Below are 15471 nucleotides of genomic sequence, written 5' to 3'. Positions count from 1 at the left end.
TCCCACCGGCCGCCCCCGTGGAGGAGGGAAAAGAAAAAAAAAATCTTTCGCCTCGTCGAGAAACGTGGCTTCCCTCTGAGACACTGGCGGTCACCAGGGGTGGCATGGCGTAGTGGGTAGAGCGGCTGTGCCAGAAAACTGAGGGTTGCAGGTTCGCTTCCCACCTATTGACATCCAATTCGCTGCCGTTGTGTCCTTGGGCAGGACACTTCACCCTTGCCCCCGGTGCCGCTCACACTGGTGAATGAAAGATGAATGAATGATAGGTGGTGGTCGGAGGGGCCGTAGGCGAAAACTGGCAGCCACGCTTCCGTCAGTCTGCCCCGGGGCAGCTGTGGCTACAGATGTAGCTTACCACCACCAGGTATGAATGAATGATGGGTTCCCACTTCTCTGTGAGCACTTTGAGTATCTAACAATAGAAAAGCGCGATATAAATCTAATCCATTATTATTATTATTATTACCCGTGGCCAAACCCGACAACTTTCAGGTTGTAGAGGTACGACCATATAATCTCACTAAAACACTAGTAACACAATAAGCAGATAAGGAATTTTACAGAATTATCCTAGTAAATTTGTCTAATAACATCTGAATCGCTCTGCCGTCTAGTTTTTTTTCTTTTTTTTTTCTAGTCCTTCACTCTCACTTTCCTCATCCAGAAATCTGTCATCCTCGCTCAAATTAATGGGGAAATAGTCGCTTTCTCGGTCCGAATCGCTCTCCCTGCTGGTGGCCATGATTGTAAACAATGTGAGGACGTGAGGAGCTCCACAACCTGTGACGTCACGCGCACATCGTCTGATACTTCCGGTACAGGCAAGGCTTTTTTATTAGCGACCAAAAGTTGCAAACTTTATCGTCGATGTTCTCTACTAAATACTTTCAACAAAAATATGGCAATATCGCGAAATGATCAAGTATGACACATAGAATGGACCTGCTATCCCCGTTTAAATAAGAACATCTCATTTCAGTAGGCCTTTAAAAAAAACCCTTATAAATATTGAATTTACGGTACCATTTTTTAATGAAAGTTACACTCGACACAATAAAGTAGTTGTGTACATGTATTTTATTGACAGACAAACTGTGAAAACGGTTAGTGTGTAGCTTTTAACAAAGTGTGTGAGTCGTTCGTAAAACGTGAAGTAACTACGTCAAAACTCGGGGTGTCCCTTTTAGAGCTGTTTCGCCAACGATATCGTACAGATATTGGAGCTTTGAGTATTGGTCGATATTGATCCGATACGATATCAGCACAAATCGTACATACCTTTATTATTAACCCTCCAGAATTGACTTATGCTGCCTTTCAATCGACACCAAGTGGCCACAATAATTAATTGAGTTAAGCTTATGACATAATAAGTTGAATGATGCGGACACGTTTGTTACTGGATACTTTCTAATGCCTTTGAGACCTTGAATGTGTCATTACTATGCAGCTCGAAGTATTTGATACTTAATATTGACTTCATATTTTAGACTGCAATATTATACAAATAAGGACACTTATTACATATGTCTAGCTTGCGTGCTAGTGTGTGCTTAGCTGCTGTATAGCTCCTAGTAGCCTATAGTGAATGTTGACCTTTAGTGAATTTATTTCAGCAAATCCTATTTTTGCCGATATCGTATTGGATCAGGACACCCCTCGTCAAGACGATCTAATTCGTCATTTTACGTGCTTGCATGTGTGTCAACATACGCTCCTTGGAAAAGTGTTATAGCTTGCGTTCTCCACAGACTATACTCTGGTATATTCCGTCCGTCAAAGGTACGTAGCTGTTCTGCTGATAGTCCAACACGTAAAGAGGATCTGCTATAGCTGAGGGGTTAAAGCCGCTCTCAACCAGTTGAAACTTCTGCTGCTTTAAAGTGCTCGTCGTTTCCATGACGACCTGAGGAGACAAAGAACAAAATGCTGTCAGCGTGTTGACAATGTACAGTGTATCGTTTCAAAAGTATAGAACAGGTTTTGTGTACTTTTATTCGTTCTTCACTTCCTGCTGGAAAAGAAAACATTGCCAAAATACAGTGGTATTTTGTTGAATACAGTTTGCAAATACATCGAAAGATGCTAATATAATCCATTTCTAATGGATAAAACTTTGGCCTGGATAAGAGGTCATCAGGTGGTCCCCAACGTTCACAGAGTGTTTCGACCCTTAACCACAACACTCTCCGGTTGGTGGGTCAGCAGTGATTGGCCAGATCACTGCTCCTCTCATCCAGGCTTACAAGCTATTGTCCTCTCTTTTATGCCAGAGCCAACAGGAGGCTCTCTCCGCCGCTTCTCCCAGCCTACGAACGGCTGTTTTTCTCAAGTGACCTCTCAATCCGACCTTTGTCATCATATTCCACACAGATTGCGCAGGGAATCCTCGACAACCAACTTCCACTGTCATCAGCCATGCTGTCCACCCCTTGTCCCGGCAGGCCTGGACAAGTTGTTGGTACTTTGTTCTCTTCCTCTCTGCCGCTTCCTGACATCCCTCCTCCCACGGGACAGTAAGTTCCACCAGGATGATTTTCTTTCCCTCTGGAGACCACATAACTATGTCTGGTCTCAGAGTGGACTGTACCGCCTCTGGGAAGAGGAGCTTCCGCCCCAGGTCAACCTCCATCTCCCATCCCTGGGCCAACTGCAGGAGGTTTTGGTTGGCTTGGCCTTGGACAACTGGTCTATGACCCTCTTTCACGAAGGTGATGGTGCTCAGCAATGGCTTTGTTTTGGCTGGGTGTTTCTTTCTCCTCTCTTGCTCCAAGATGTCTGCGAGCATTGCCAACACCCTGTCATGGCGCCACCAGTATCTTCCCTGGGTCAATGCTGTTTTGCACCCAGACAGAATGTGCGCCATAGTTCCTTTACCGCCACACAACTTGCACAGCGGGTCCTCCCTCATTCCCCACCTATGCAAGTTGACTGGGGTCGGCAGGGTGTCGAATACTGCTCGAAGCAGAAATGAGATACGAAACGGCTCCAGCCTCCACAATTCACTCCATGTCACGTTCCTCTTGGGAAGGTTCCACCTTGTCCAGGCACCTTGGGTTGTGAGCTATGCCTTTAGCTCTTCTTCCTTCTTCAAGGTTTCGAACTTCATCCTGAATCAAGGTCCTCTTTTCCCTGGGAGTGGACTTGGACCACTGCTGGAAATGTGATGTTCCTAGACCCTGTCTTCCAGTGCAGAGGCTTCCGATGGTATCTTTGGTCCTGAGAGATGATTCTGCCTGGGTAATATAGCAGTGCTAGCGGCCCACTTCCTGCCAGATCTTGTTGTTATTCCAGCTTCCCTGATCAGCCATTCTTGGGAGTCCCTATACGTCAGGGTAAGTCTGCATTTTGCGACTTTAAACTCCTCCAGAACTGAAGACAGGTGGAGCTGGAGCTGACCTGACCTTATGTAGAGCCCCATAGATGTAAAGCTCGGGGGTATTCCCAACCATTTCCGAAGGTGCTTGTTGAACTTCCTCTCCAACCCTTCAACAGTTGTTATCGCCACTTCGTAAACGGTGAGAAGCCACATAAGTCTTTGGAGTAGGCCATGCTGGTAGATCCAGCACTTGTATTTCCCAGGCAGACCAGACTTGTCAATCCTTTCCAACCATTCTTCAACTTGATTTTCGGTGCTGGAGATGGTGTTTTTATCCGTCAGGGAATCATCATACCACTTTCCAAGGCATTTAATAGGGTTCCCTTGGATGTTTGGGATTGCTTCCCCCTGAACAAGCAGCTTGAACTTTCCCGTTGTTTTTCCCTTTTGGATCACCAGAAACCTTGATTTCTTGGGCTTAAAGATCATCTTCGCCCAAGTAGCCATCCGATCCAGTTCCGCCAGGACCCATCTCGCCTGCACGTGAGTTGGTGTTATCACGGTAAGATCATCCATGAATGCCCTGATTGCTGGTTGTTGACTTCCTGCTGCTGTCTTTGGTCCTCTTGACATTATGATCGCTGCAGAGATGATCAGGTTCATTCCCATGACAAACAAGATGGGAGAGATGGTGCACCCTGTCACTATTCCCTTCTCCACTGGCTGCCATTTAGTTGTGAACATGGCTGCTTGGAATCGTAGCTTGATGTATATATATTTTGTTGAAGTACAAGTACACACCCTGTTTCGATATGAGTTGGGAAATTGTGTTAGATGTAAATATAAACGGAATACAATGACTTGCAAATCATTTTCAACCCATATTCAGTTGAATACGCTACAAAGACAACATATTTGATGTCCAAACTGACATTTTCTTTTTTGCAAATAATCATTAACTTTAGAATTTCATGCCAGCAACACGTGACAAAGAAGTTGGGAAAGGTGGCAATACATACTGATAAAGTTGAGGAATGCTCTTAAAACACTTATTTGGAACATCCCACAGGTGTGCAGGATAATTGGGAACAGGTGGGTGCCATGATTGGGTATAAAAACAGCTTCCCAAAAAATGCGCAGTCTTTCACAAGAAAGGATGGGGCGAGTTACACCGCTTTGTCCACAACTGAGTCAGCAAATAGTCAAACAGTTTAAGAACAACGTTTCTCAAAGTGCAATTGCAAGAAATTTAGGGATTTTAACATCTACGGTCCATAATATCATCAAAAGGTTCAGAAAATCTGGAGAAATCACTCCACGTAAGCGGCATGGCCGGAAACCAACATTGAATGACCGTGACCTCCGATCCCTCAGATGGCACTGTATCAAAAACCGACATCAATCTCTAAAGGATATCACCACATGAGCTCAGGAACACTTCAGAAAACCACTATCACAAAATACAGTTCGTCGCCACATCTGTAAGCGCAAGTTAAAGCTCTACTATGCAAAGTGAAAGCCATTTATCAACAACATCCAGAAACGCCGCCGGCTTCTCTGGGCCCGAGATCATCTAAGATGGACTGACGCAAAGTGGAAAAGTGTTCTGTGGTCTGACGAGTCCACATTTCAAATTGTTTTTGGAAATATTCAACATCGTGTCATCTGGACCAAAGGGGAAAAGTACCATTAAGACTGTCATCGACGCAAAGTTCAAAAGCCAGCATCTGTGATGGTAGGGGGGTGTATTATTGCCCAAGGCATGGGTAACTTACACATCAGAAAGGTATATACAGGTTTTGGAACAACATATGCTGCCATCTGAGCACCGTCTTTTTCATGGATGCCCCTGCTTATTTCAGCAAGACAATGCCAAGCCACATTCAGCAATTGTTACAATAGCGTGGCTTCGTGTAAAAAGAGTGTGGGTACTTTCCTGGCTCGCCTGCAGACCAGACCTGTCTCCCATCGGATATGTGTGGCGCATTATGAAGCGTAAAATACGACAGCGAGACCCCGGACTGTTGAACGACTGAAGCACTACATAAAACAAGAATGGGAAATAATTCCACTTTCAAAGCTTCAACAATTAGTTTCCTCAGTTCCCAAACGTTTATTGAGTGTTGTTAAAAGAAAAGGTGATGTAACACAGTGGTGAACATGCCCTTTCCCAACTACTTTGGCCCGTGTTTCAGCCATGAAATTATATGTTATTTATTATTTGCAAAAAAAAATTAAAGTTTATGAGTTTGAACATCAAATATCTTGTATTTGTAGTGCATTCAACTGAATATGGGTTGAAAAGGATTTGCAAATCATTGTATTCCGTTTATATTTACATCTAACACAATTTCCTAACTCATATGGAACGGGGTTTGTATTTAATGTGTTCCAAAATGATGTAGTCTGATGAGACAAAACTTGAAGTCCTTATAACAGATATCGGTATTGCGGGGGTAGCCCAGCTGCATTCGGACGGTAGGCGGGGTACACCCTGGACAAGTCGCCACCTCCTCGCAGGCCCAACACAGATAACATTCACACTCCTTATCAATGTTTTAGGTGTTCTTTGTGAATTTAACCCTAAAAATGCATACATCAAACAAAACATCCTCAATATGAATTGATTTTCTAAACCAATTATCAAATTATAGTATAGGTATTACAAAAACAAACATTTCTTTATTGTCCGCCGCCTGCTCTTATTGTTCACAATTTGCAGACATATTTTATAGTTGAAAAGTTTTTGTCGAGCATAATCTTTTGTTTATGTTCCAACACGCTTACGAACTGTTGAGAGTCACCTATAGCGCTCGTTTAACACTCCGCTTTCGTTGAGAACATTTAGGAACCGTGGAGCGCTAAATGTTTCTGGGTCTTTGCTTAGAGCACTGGTGTCAAACTCAAGGCCCGGGGGGCAGATCTGGCCCACGACATAATTTCATCTGGCCTGCAAACACCTGTATTTGATTTGTGTCAATAAAGTATGTAATAGTTTCTCACTAAATGTAATAGATTTTTTTCATTTCAACAGAAAAAATATATGTACTGCTTGAAATTGCATACCTTTAAAACTTTAACAGTATCCAATATTGCAACAATTATTACAGTGTATTATCATACTTTCAAACAGTTTTTTGTCTAAATAAAAATACTTAACAGCAAACTTCCCATTATATTAATACAAATTACAATCAATTTTACGGTGTTCTTTAAAGCATATTACTGTATATCAGTGGTTCTCAAATGGGGGTCCGCGTACCCCTCGGGGTACGTGAGATTTTTTTTTAAATATTCGAAAAATAGCAACAATTCAAAAATCCTTTATAAATATATTTATTGAATAATACTTCAACAAAATATGAATGTAAGTTCATAAACTGTGAAAAAGAAATACAACAATGCAATATTCAGTGTTGACAGCTAGACTTTTTGTGGACATGTTCCATAAATATTGATGTTAAAGATTTCTTTTTTTTTGAAGAAATGTTTAGAATTAAGTTCATGAATTCAGATGGATCTCTATTACAATCCCCAAAGAGGGCACTTTAAGTTGATGATATATCATATGTAGAAATCTTTATTTATAATTGAATCACTTGTTTATATTTCAACAAGTTTTTAGTTATTTTTATGTCTTTTTTTCCAAATAGTTCAAGAAAGACCACTACAAATGAGCAATATTTTGCACTGTTATACAGTTTAATGAATCAGAAACTGATGACATAGTGCTGTATTTTACTTCTTTATCTCTTTTTTCAACCAAAAATGCTTTGCTCTGATTAGGGGGTACTTGAATAAAAAAAAAATGTTCACAGGGGGTACATCACTGAAAAAAGATTGAGAACCACTGCTGTATATTAATAAAAAACTACAACTGTTTTTAGCATTAAAATTCTGTTGACTGAGCTGCCAGTTTTTGACTGTAAAATCGGTAGTTGTTGTTTTTAACACTGTATTACTGTAAATGGAAAGATGGTACATTTGCTTTTACGGTAGAAAAAATGGCAGCTAAGTTGCCAAAATAAAAACTTGTACTGTTTTTCCATTAACAATATAATGTTGTAAAAACTTTAACACAAAAAGTCTCGCAACTAATTCGCCAGCTTTTTCCTTAACTTGTGTCCATTTTAAAAGCACGGACAGGGAAAGTGCTGATAAGATTAAATAATTTATTTACGCAATATATTTATGTAAATAATAAATAACAGCAAAAACAACAAAGCTGAGCTTGAGCGCTTAAAAAAAAGACAAAAGTGTAATATATTGGATTGTATTAAAAACTTAAAGTAGATTGATCTAAGTTACACTTATAAAAGATAAAAAACTTCAATCTAACTGGGATTGACTTCGGACAAAATGTGATTGATTGCATTTAATATTTGAATGTGGGATCAGAGCCGAGGATGCTGTAGAGGATTGTGCAGCCCTTTGAGACATTTCTGATTAAGGGACATTTAAGTAAACATTTATTGATTATCATTTTCCAGCCAATTATTTATTTAATTGGCATTATTTGAGAGAATTGGCAAAAAAAAAAAAAAAAAAAAAAAAAATTTGCAAAAATTATATGGAGGGTCTGTAAATTTGAAAGACAAACAGCAAATTGAAAATGATTTGTTATAAAAGCCAATAAAGAACGCATATTTTGCTTTCTCTGATTCTTACCTGAAGTCTTATAAAAAGGGGTTGAGCGTAAGTGGGTAAATCCATCACCACGTGCTTAAAAAGTTTGTTCCCATCAAAAGTGAGGTCTGGTCTTAAAATCATGGCAGCCATTCCTGCTCTTCCTTCATGTCCTGTTAAACAAAACAAAAACAAGGTTTAGTGTTCTCATTATCGCTCTCAGGCGTAAATGTTTTAATAATCCTCAAACAATCTTGTGATGTCTGTCCCGTTTCGCTCAATCTGTGTCCTATTTAGCAAATAACTACTCATCGTTATTGTTATTGTTATTTGATTGGGTTTTTGATGCCCCATTAAACCTCCAGATGAATGAGCAGTAAGAGAAAGGGCAAATCTACTCCGGCAATACAAGGCATACAATTCTGATGGATTACGGGACTCAGCTGCAGAACAGGACAGGAAAAATAATCCCTTCTGGGTTTGCAAATAAACAGAAAACCAATCCAACATTGCTAGTTGTGTTTTCTTTTGACAAAGCTATACAATGTACCTTATTTCCCGGATCATAGGGCGCACTGCTGATGAATGGTCTATTTTTCTATCTTTTTTCATATATAAGGTGCACCAGATTATAAGGCGCATTAAAGGAGTCATATTATTATTATTTTTTTCTAAATTGAAAACACTTCCTTATGGTCTACAAAACATGTAATGGTGGTTCTTTCGTCAAAATGTTGCATAGATGATGTTTTACAGATCGTCTTCAAGCCGCTTTCTGACAGTCGCTTCTGAATGCGCCATTTTGTGGGTGGTCTTATTTACGTGGCTCACCTTCGGCAGCGTCTTCTCCCCGTCATATTTGTTGTAGCGGTGTAGCGTGCAAGGACGGGAGTGGAAGGAGCGTCAAAAGATGGAGCTAACTGTTTTAATGACATTCAGACTTTACTTAAATCAATAACGGAGTAGCAACTCCTCATCTGCCGGAAATGTGTCCCGTGAAAAACCGTGCGACCGGACGTCTGTAATAACTTAAGTTCCTTGGGTGAATAATGCAAACTCACTACACCGGTACGTTTTAGCGCTTTCATGGTGAGTTTACTGACAGATATAAGTAAGAACTTTACACTACTCTTTATAAGACATGGCAACAGCGCAAGATGAATGTCCCATAACAAGAATAGAGAAAAAGAAGAAGCTTATCGACTACGTTGTCGGCACGGACTCTAAAGGTGGACGTGCGCAATTTTTCAGGACTTATGTAGATCCCAAATACAGATCAGTAGGTACCAGAAGGTAAGAAAAGTTGCTTTTGCATAATATTGTGAAACAAAATGCCAGATAATATGTCTTACTTTATACACACACACCATAATAATACTCGTATGTTGAAGCACAGTACAATCCATCAAGCGGTGCGTCTTCATGGCTTACCACAATCAAAAAAATGATAGATTTTTGTGCGCCGTGTGTAATGTTATATATTTTCAATGGAACATATAAAAAGTTGGTGTTGTTTACGTAAGTCATATTGCAGTCTACACGTATCTCTTATGTGTGACTCCCATCATATTGCAGTCTATGCTATGGCTATGACTTTTCTTTTCTTGGGCTCAGTCTGGACCTCTGCAGGGGCCCAAGCTTGGACGGAATTTTTTTTTTTTACTCCCCCCAGTTTTTACCTTTTTCTCACCATTTTTGAAAGGGGCGTCGGAAATTGGCATAGCGATCTTGTTCTGTCTCTCTGTAATGTTTGTCTGATCTTGAGTGGGATTGTGCTTACAATCTTAATTTCCTCTCAAGGATTAATAAAGTACTTCTGATTCTGATTGCCCAGACCTAGTGGTCATGTTGTAGTGGTCGGGTGACGGCCATAGTAATGACACTTGGAGGATCATTTGGGCTTGCAGTGAGAACTGTAATCTACAGTAGAACACACCCAAGGATACTATTTTGGATGAACTGAGTGTAATTTTCAAGTTTAGAGGGATTTGATGATTAAAAAAACATATTTAGAAGGTCATTAACAATTTTTTTACATTATATATTATATGTATATATATTGACTCCCAGTGTGTGGGAGCCAGAGTACGGCCCCAGCCACCCAGAGAGCCCAACCCACAAACAGCAGGTGTGGCATCCAGGAGACCAAGGACTACCGGCCCCACCCAGACAGGCCGGCCAACGACAAGAACCCCAGAGCCCAACCCACCGTGCCGCCCAGAAGAGCCAGCAGCAGGCCGCAGACAGACGTGCCCGGCAGAGGACAAGGCACGGGACAAGCAGGGGACAGCCAGCCCTCAAGCCAGCGAGAGACCATACCTCACACGGGGTATGGTCTATCACAGATAATATTTTATATGAATAATTATCCTACTTTCCGGAAATTTGTCAGCACCAATTAACTGTGATAAACAAATGACGACTGATACTTACACACATTTTTAGATTGGTTTCATGTCAGATGTAAATTATATTTTCAGAAATAGAGTGATGAGTGAATATTAACTTATGATTGGAACTGTACCTGGTACTGCCACTCCATACACATTGACTTCCTGAACAAAGTCCAGTAAACCCAGAGTCTCTGCCACCTCTGTTGTTGCTACATTTTCACCTTTCCACCTGAATAAAAAAAAAACACAACAAAAAACTATTTCAATAAACAGAAAAAGGCATTCAATAACTGAAAAGGTGATGAAATACAGTCAAACTAGTCGACAGCGGCCAAAAAAATGTACCCCACAGAAAAAAGTAGGGTTATAAACCTTGTCTATAGCGGCCAACTGTATAATGCACTACGTATATTGTCCAATGGTCTGATAATTTTAGTTTAGTTGGTTATTTCTTTGGTCAGTGGTCAACAAAGTAAACAGTTTTACATTCATAAATTGACAATTTTACAGACCGAGAAAGGCTTTAGGATGAAGTTGAGCTTTTATTTCGCCTAACCTATAAACAATCTCAAATACAAGACGTAGTCAAACCAGGAAACATCAGGCCCTGCTCTTGAGCTTCATAGAAATATGAAATTTCCGTTACACAACATATTATGAATACACTTTGTACACAACATGCACTGTTTAAATATATACACAGTAAATATATTAAAATAGTTGCAATGATGCATAATGTTTATGGATGGAGTTTCAGTTGTTGTATACACTTTTTTTAAATAAAGTGAATTATTTTCTTCTTTCTTCCAAGATATTCAACTTTACTCATTTAATAAAGAACAGTAATTAACGATGACACTTGTTCGGGGTGGGTGCTGTCAGGCCAAATTTCTTCCCCCTTACAAAAACCTTTCCCCCCATTTACTTCTGAGGTCATGATTAATACAGACGTTTTGTTAACGCTATATTATAAAAATATAACGCTATATTATAAAAATACAGACATTTTGTTAACGCTATATTGTAAAAAAATAAAAAAAATATTAAAAAACAATTTACAAACACAAGCTATGGGATGACGTAAGAGTTCCTATCTACCATCCCCAGCATGCCCACAACACTCGTAACTTAGATCTGATAACAGGTAAACATCGTTTACTGGCTTGTACCGCTCACAGTGTCGTATGCAGGGGACCAAAGATTTGGAACCAGCTTAATGAGAGCCTCAAGATGCTGTATCCATTCTCCAACTTCAAAAAGAAACTGAAAACTTACCTATTAACCACATATCTTTAATGACTCATGTGGGGTAGACTACTGTTGGGTTTTGCATGGTTGAATGAATGTACGTATGTATGTGTATGCTTGCTTTAGTACTATTGTGTTTATTATATAGCGTTGTTGTTGTTTTGTTTTTGTTTTTGTGCTTGCTACCATGTTTCATCTTTCCATATATATACTGTCCGCTGGACCACCTGTTAAAAGCTTTTTGTAGCTTATTTGGGGGACCCTTTCACGTACCAACATCTTTAAGTGATGATATTCACCACTATTGTAATTGTTATATGGTATTGTGAATAAACTTTTAAACTTGAAACGTGACTCCGGAAGTAAATGCGTCATCCCATAGTTTGTGTTTGTTTTTTTAATTTTAATTTGTATTTTTTATAATATAGCGTTAACACAATGTCTGTATTTTTTATAATATAGCGTTATATTTTTAGAATATAGCGTTAACAAATTGTCTGTATTAATGTATTAATTGTCTGTATCATGACCCCGGAAGTAAATGGGGGGGAAGGTTTTTGTAGGGGGGAAGAAATCTGCCTTGACAGTGCCTTGACCTAAATATCGATAATATCCATACCAAGGTGGGTGTTGGTATCAGATCGATACTGGCGTGATTGGATCGATACTTTTGTTACCGTTTTTCTCCTCAACAACAGCCATGCGAGTTCCTCACAGTATCGATACAAAAATCCCCAGCAAATACATTTGCGTTATCGTCAGAGGTGGGTAGAGTAGCCATAAATTGTACTCAAGTAAGAGTACTGTTACTTTAGAGATTTATTACTCAAGTAAAAGTAATGAGTAGTCACCCAAATATTTACTTGAGTAAAAGTAAAAAGTATGTTGTGAAAAAACTACTCAAGTACTGAGTAACTGATGAGTAACCTGTTCGTTTAATGATTCCAGCAACAAATAATGCACAAAAACATAAAAATAGCACCGAGCAAATTCAGAGCCAGGAATATCTCTTAAGCAACTAAAAAATATTATATATTAAATAATAATACATTAAAATAAAATAAAAATCAAGGCAAATTGAGCCACAATAACTTAACAGCACCATAGGCTCAGTAGGCATTGATTGATTGAAACTTGTATTAGTAGATTGCAGTATAGTACATATTCCGTACAATTGACCACTAAATGGTAACACCCCAATAAGTTTTTCAACGTTTATCAATTACTTAATAAATGACCAAGTCGAGGTGATCCACCTCATATATACATATACATACACACATATCATATATATACACACACACACACACACACATATATATATATATATATATCCATCCATCCATCCATTTGCTACCGCTTATTCCCTTTCGGGGTCGCGGGGGGCGCTGGCGCCTATCTCAGCTACAATCGGGCGGAAGGCAGGGTACACCCTGGACAAGTCGCCATCTCATCGCAGGGCCAACACAGATAGACAGACAACATTCACACTCACATTCACACACTAGGGCCAATTTAGTGTTGCCAATCAACCTATCCCCAGGTGCAATATATATATATACATATATATATATATATATATATATATACATACCTTTATATATACAGTATATAATTTATATTTATTTATTTTGCGGTTTTTGTTGACATGTTAAAGGTGTTTTAATGAATATACATGCATGTTTAACATATAGATTCCTATCTTTAATGAAGACAAGAATATAAGTTGGTGTATTACCTGATTCTGATGACTTGTATTGATTGGAATCAGACAGTAGTGCTGATAACGTCCCGGTTTTCAAATGGAGGAGAATAAAAGTTCCTCCTTCCTGTCTAATACCACATGAAAGTCGTTGATTTTTGGCATCTTATTTGTCCAGCTTCCATAATCGTTTTTATACACTTTACAAGAAATACATTGGCGGCAAACTCCGTAGCTTGCTAGTTTGTTTGCGCTGGCTTTTGGAGATTCTTATTTTGTTAGCGCAGGCGCGATGGACCGGCACTTTTATTGTGAAGACAGGAATTGTGCGATCAGTCTTTAGGCTTTTGACGGGAAGTACGGTTGAAATAAAAAGTGTATTTTTTCCTTTACACTTTTGATTGATTGGTTGATTGATTGAAACTTTTATTAGTAGATTGCACAGTACAGTACATATTCCGTACAGTTGACCACTAAATGGTAACACCCCAATAAGTTTTTCAACATGTCGGGCTCTGCGTGTGACGGTCACGTGACCACCTGGCTCTGTTTGATTGGTCCAACGTCACCAGTGACTGCATGTGATTGGTGAAACGCAAGCATGCGTAGTTCCTACTTTGAATGTGTGTCTGACAAAATCAAAACAAACAAAGCGTGCATTAAGAGATCGGTAAAAAAAAAAGTAGCGAGTAGCGACCTGATTGCAGATAAATTGAGCGGAGTAAACGTAGCGTTCCTTCTCTATAAATATACTCAAGTAAAAGTAAAAGTATGTTGCATAAAAACTACTCTTAGAAGTACAATTTATCCCAAAAGTTACTCAAGTAGATGTAACGGAGTAAATGTAGCGCGGTACTACCCACCTCTGGTTATCGTTAGCACTACACTTACATGTCATATTAAACTTTTTTTTACCAAGTACCTGCTCAGTGGCCGTGGGGTTAAAGTGTCCACCCTGAGACTAGAAGGTCGGGAGTTCAAATCCCAGGCCATACCAAACACTATAAAAATGGGACCCATTGCCTCCCTGCTTGGCACTCAGCATCAATGGTTGGAATTGGGGGTTGAATCACCAAATAATTCCCGAGCGTGGCCATCGCTGCTGCTCACTGCTCCCCTCACCTCCCAGGGGGCGAACATGGGGATGGGTCAAATGCAGAGGGTAATTTCACCACACCTCGTGTGTGTGTGTGTGACTATCGTAGGGACTTTAACCACCTCAGAAAAATGTGGCTTTCCATATACCACCAGTATGACTACCATTAATTTACAGTAGCATAGTAGGCCTAAGTATTCATTAAAAACAAGGCAGAGGTTTTATTTAACAAGTATGTTAATATTTTTGATCACTGTAACGTTACGCCCAGTTTGAGCAGTAACACTGTGATTGAATACTTACCGTATTTTCTTGAATTGCCGCCGTAGTGCTAATTAATTTAAAACCTCTTCTCACTCCGGCGCTTACCAAAGGCATGCGGTAAAAGTAAGCATGCGCTAATTATTTTAAAACCTCTTCTCACTCCGGCACTTACCAAAGGTATGCAGTAAAAATTTGAGTGTGATGTAAGCTTGGACCTTAAAACCTACTGAATAGCTCTTAATCTTCTTCCCTTTATGCGATTTCAAATTACCGGTATTGAAATCAGCCTCCTCCATTTTGAAAATGATGAAAGGGGAAGTGTCACTCGTGACGTCACGAGAGTGACCAGGCGGTAATACTAAGCATGCGCTAATTATTTTTGGGAAGCCAATTTGACCCGGGAGTATTTCAAGGCAGGCGCATACTATATGCCCTGCGGCAATTCAAGGAAATACGGTAAATGATTCTTTGGCGTGCCACAGTTTGAGAATCACGGGCCTATGCCAATGAGCACTACTCTCCCTTGTTCGTTCTAAAACTTTCAACTCCAGATGTCCGATAATATCGGACTGCCGATATTACCGGCTGGTAAATGCTTTAAAATGTAATATCCGAAATTATCGGTATCGGTTTCAAAATTATCGGGTTCAAGAAGTAAAATTCATGACTTTTTAAAATGCCGCTGTGTACACGGACGTAGGTAGAAGTACAGAGCGCCAATAAACCTTAAAGGCGCTGCCTTTGCGTGCAGGCACCAGTCACATAATATGTATGGCTTTTCACACACACAAGTGAATGCACACATAATTGGTCAACAGCCATA

General features: G+C 39.8%; 1 protein-coding gene across 1 annotated transcript in view; it reads right to left on the bottom strand.

Annotated features, from left to right (window-relative positions):
- Positions 1-1059: 1059 nt before the first annotated feature.
- Positions 1060-15471, bottom strand: part of slc27a6 (solute carrier family 27 member 6) — an 84145-nt gene continuing 69733 nt past the window's right edge. Inside the window, exons 8-10 of the mRNA XM_061876883.1 lie at positions 10470-10567; positions 7988-8118; positions 1060-1906 (exon numbers count right to left, since the gene is read on the bottom strand). Of these exons, the coding sequence (XP_061732867.1) occupies positions 1730-1906; positions 7988-8118; positions 10470-10567 (406 nt within the window). The 3' untranslated portion in view covers positions 1060-1729. The remainder of the gene's footprint in view (positions 1907-7987; positions 8119-10469; positions 10568-15471) is intronic.

This window comes from Nerophis ophidion, linkage group LG17 (assembly GCF_033978795.1).
Source record: "Nerophis ophidion isolate RoL-2023_Sa linkage group LG17, RoL_Noph_v1.0, whole genome shotgun sequence".
In the NCBI taxonomy this organism is placed as follows: domain Eukaryota; kingdom Metazoa; phylum Chordata; class Actinopteri; order Syngnathiformes; family Syngnathidae; genus Nerophis; species Nerophis ophidion.
Note: the sequence above shows the minus strand (reverse complement) of the source record. Positions and strands in the feature narration are given on the sequence as shown.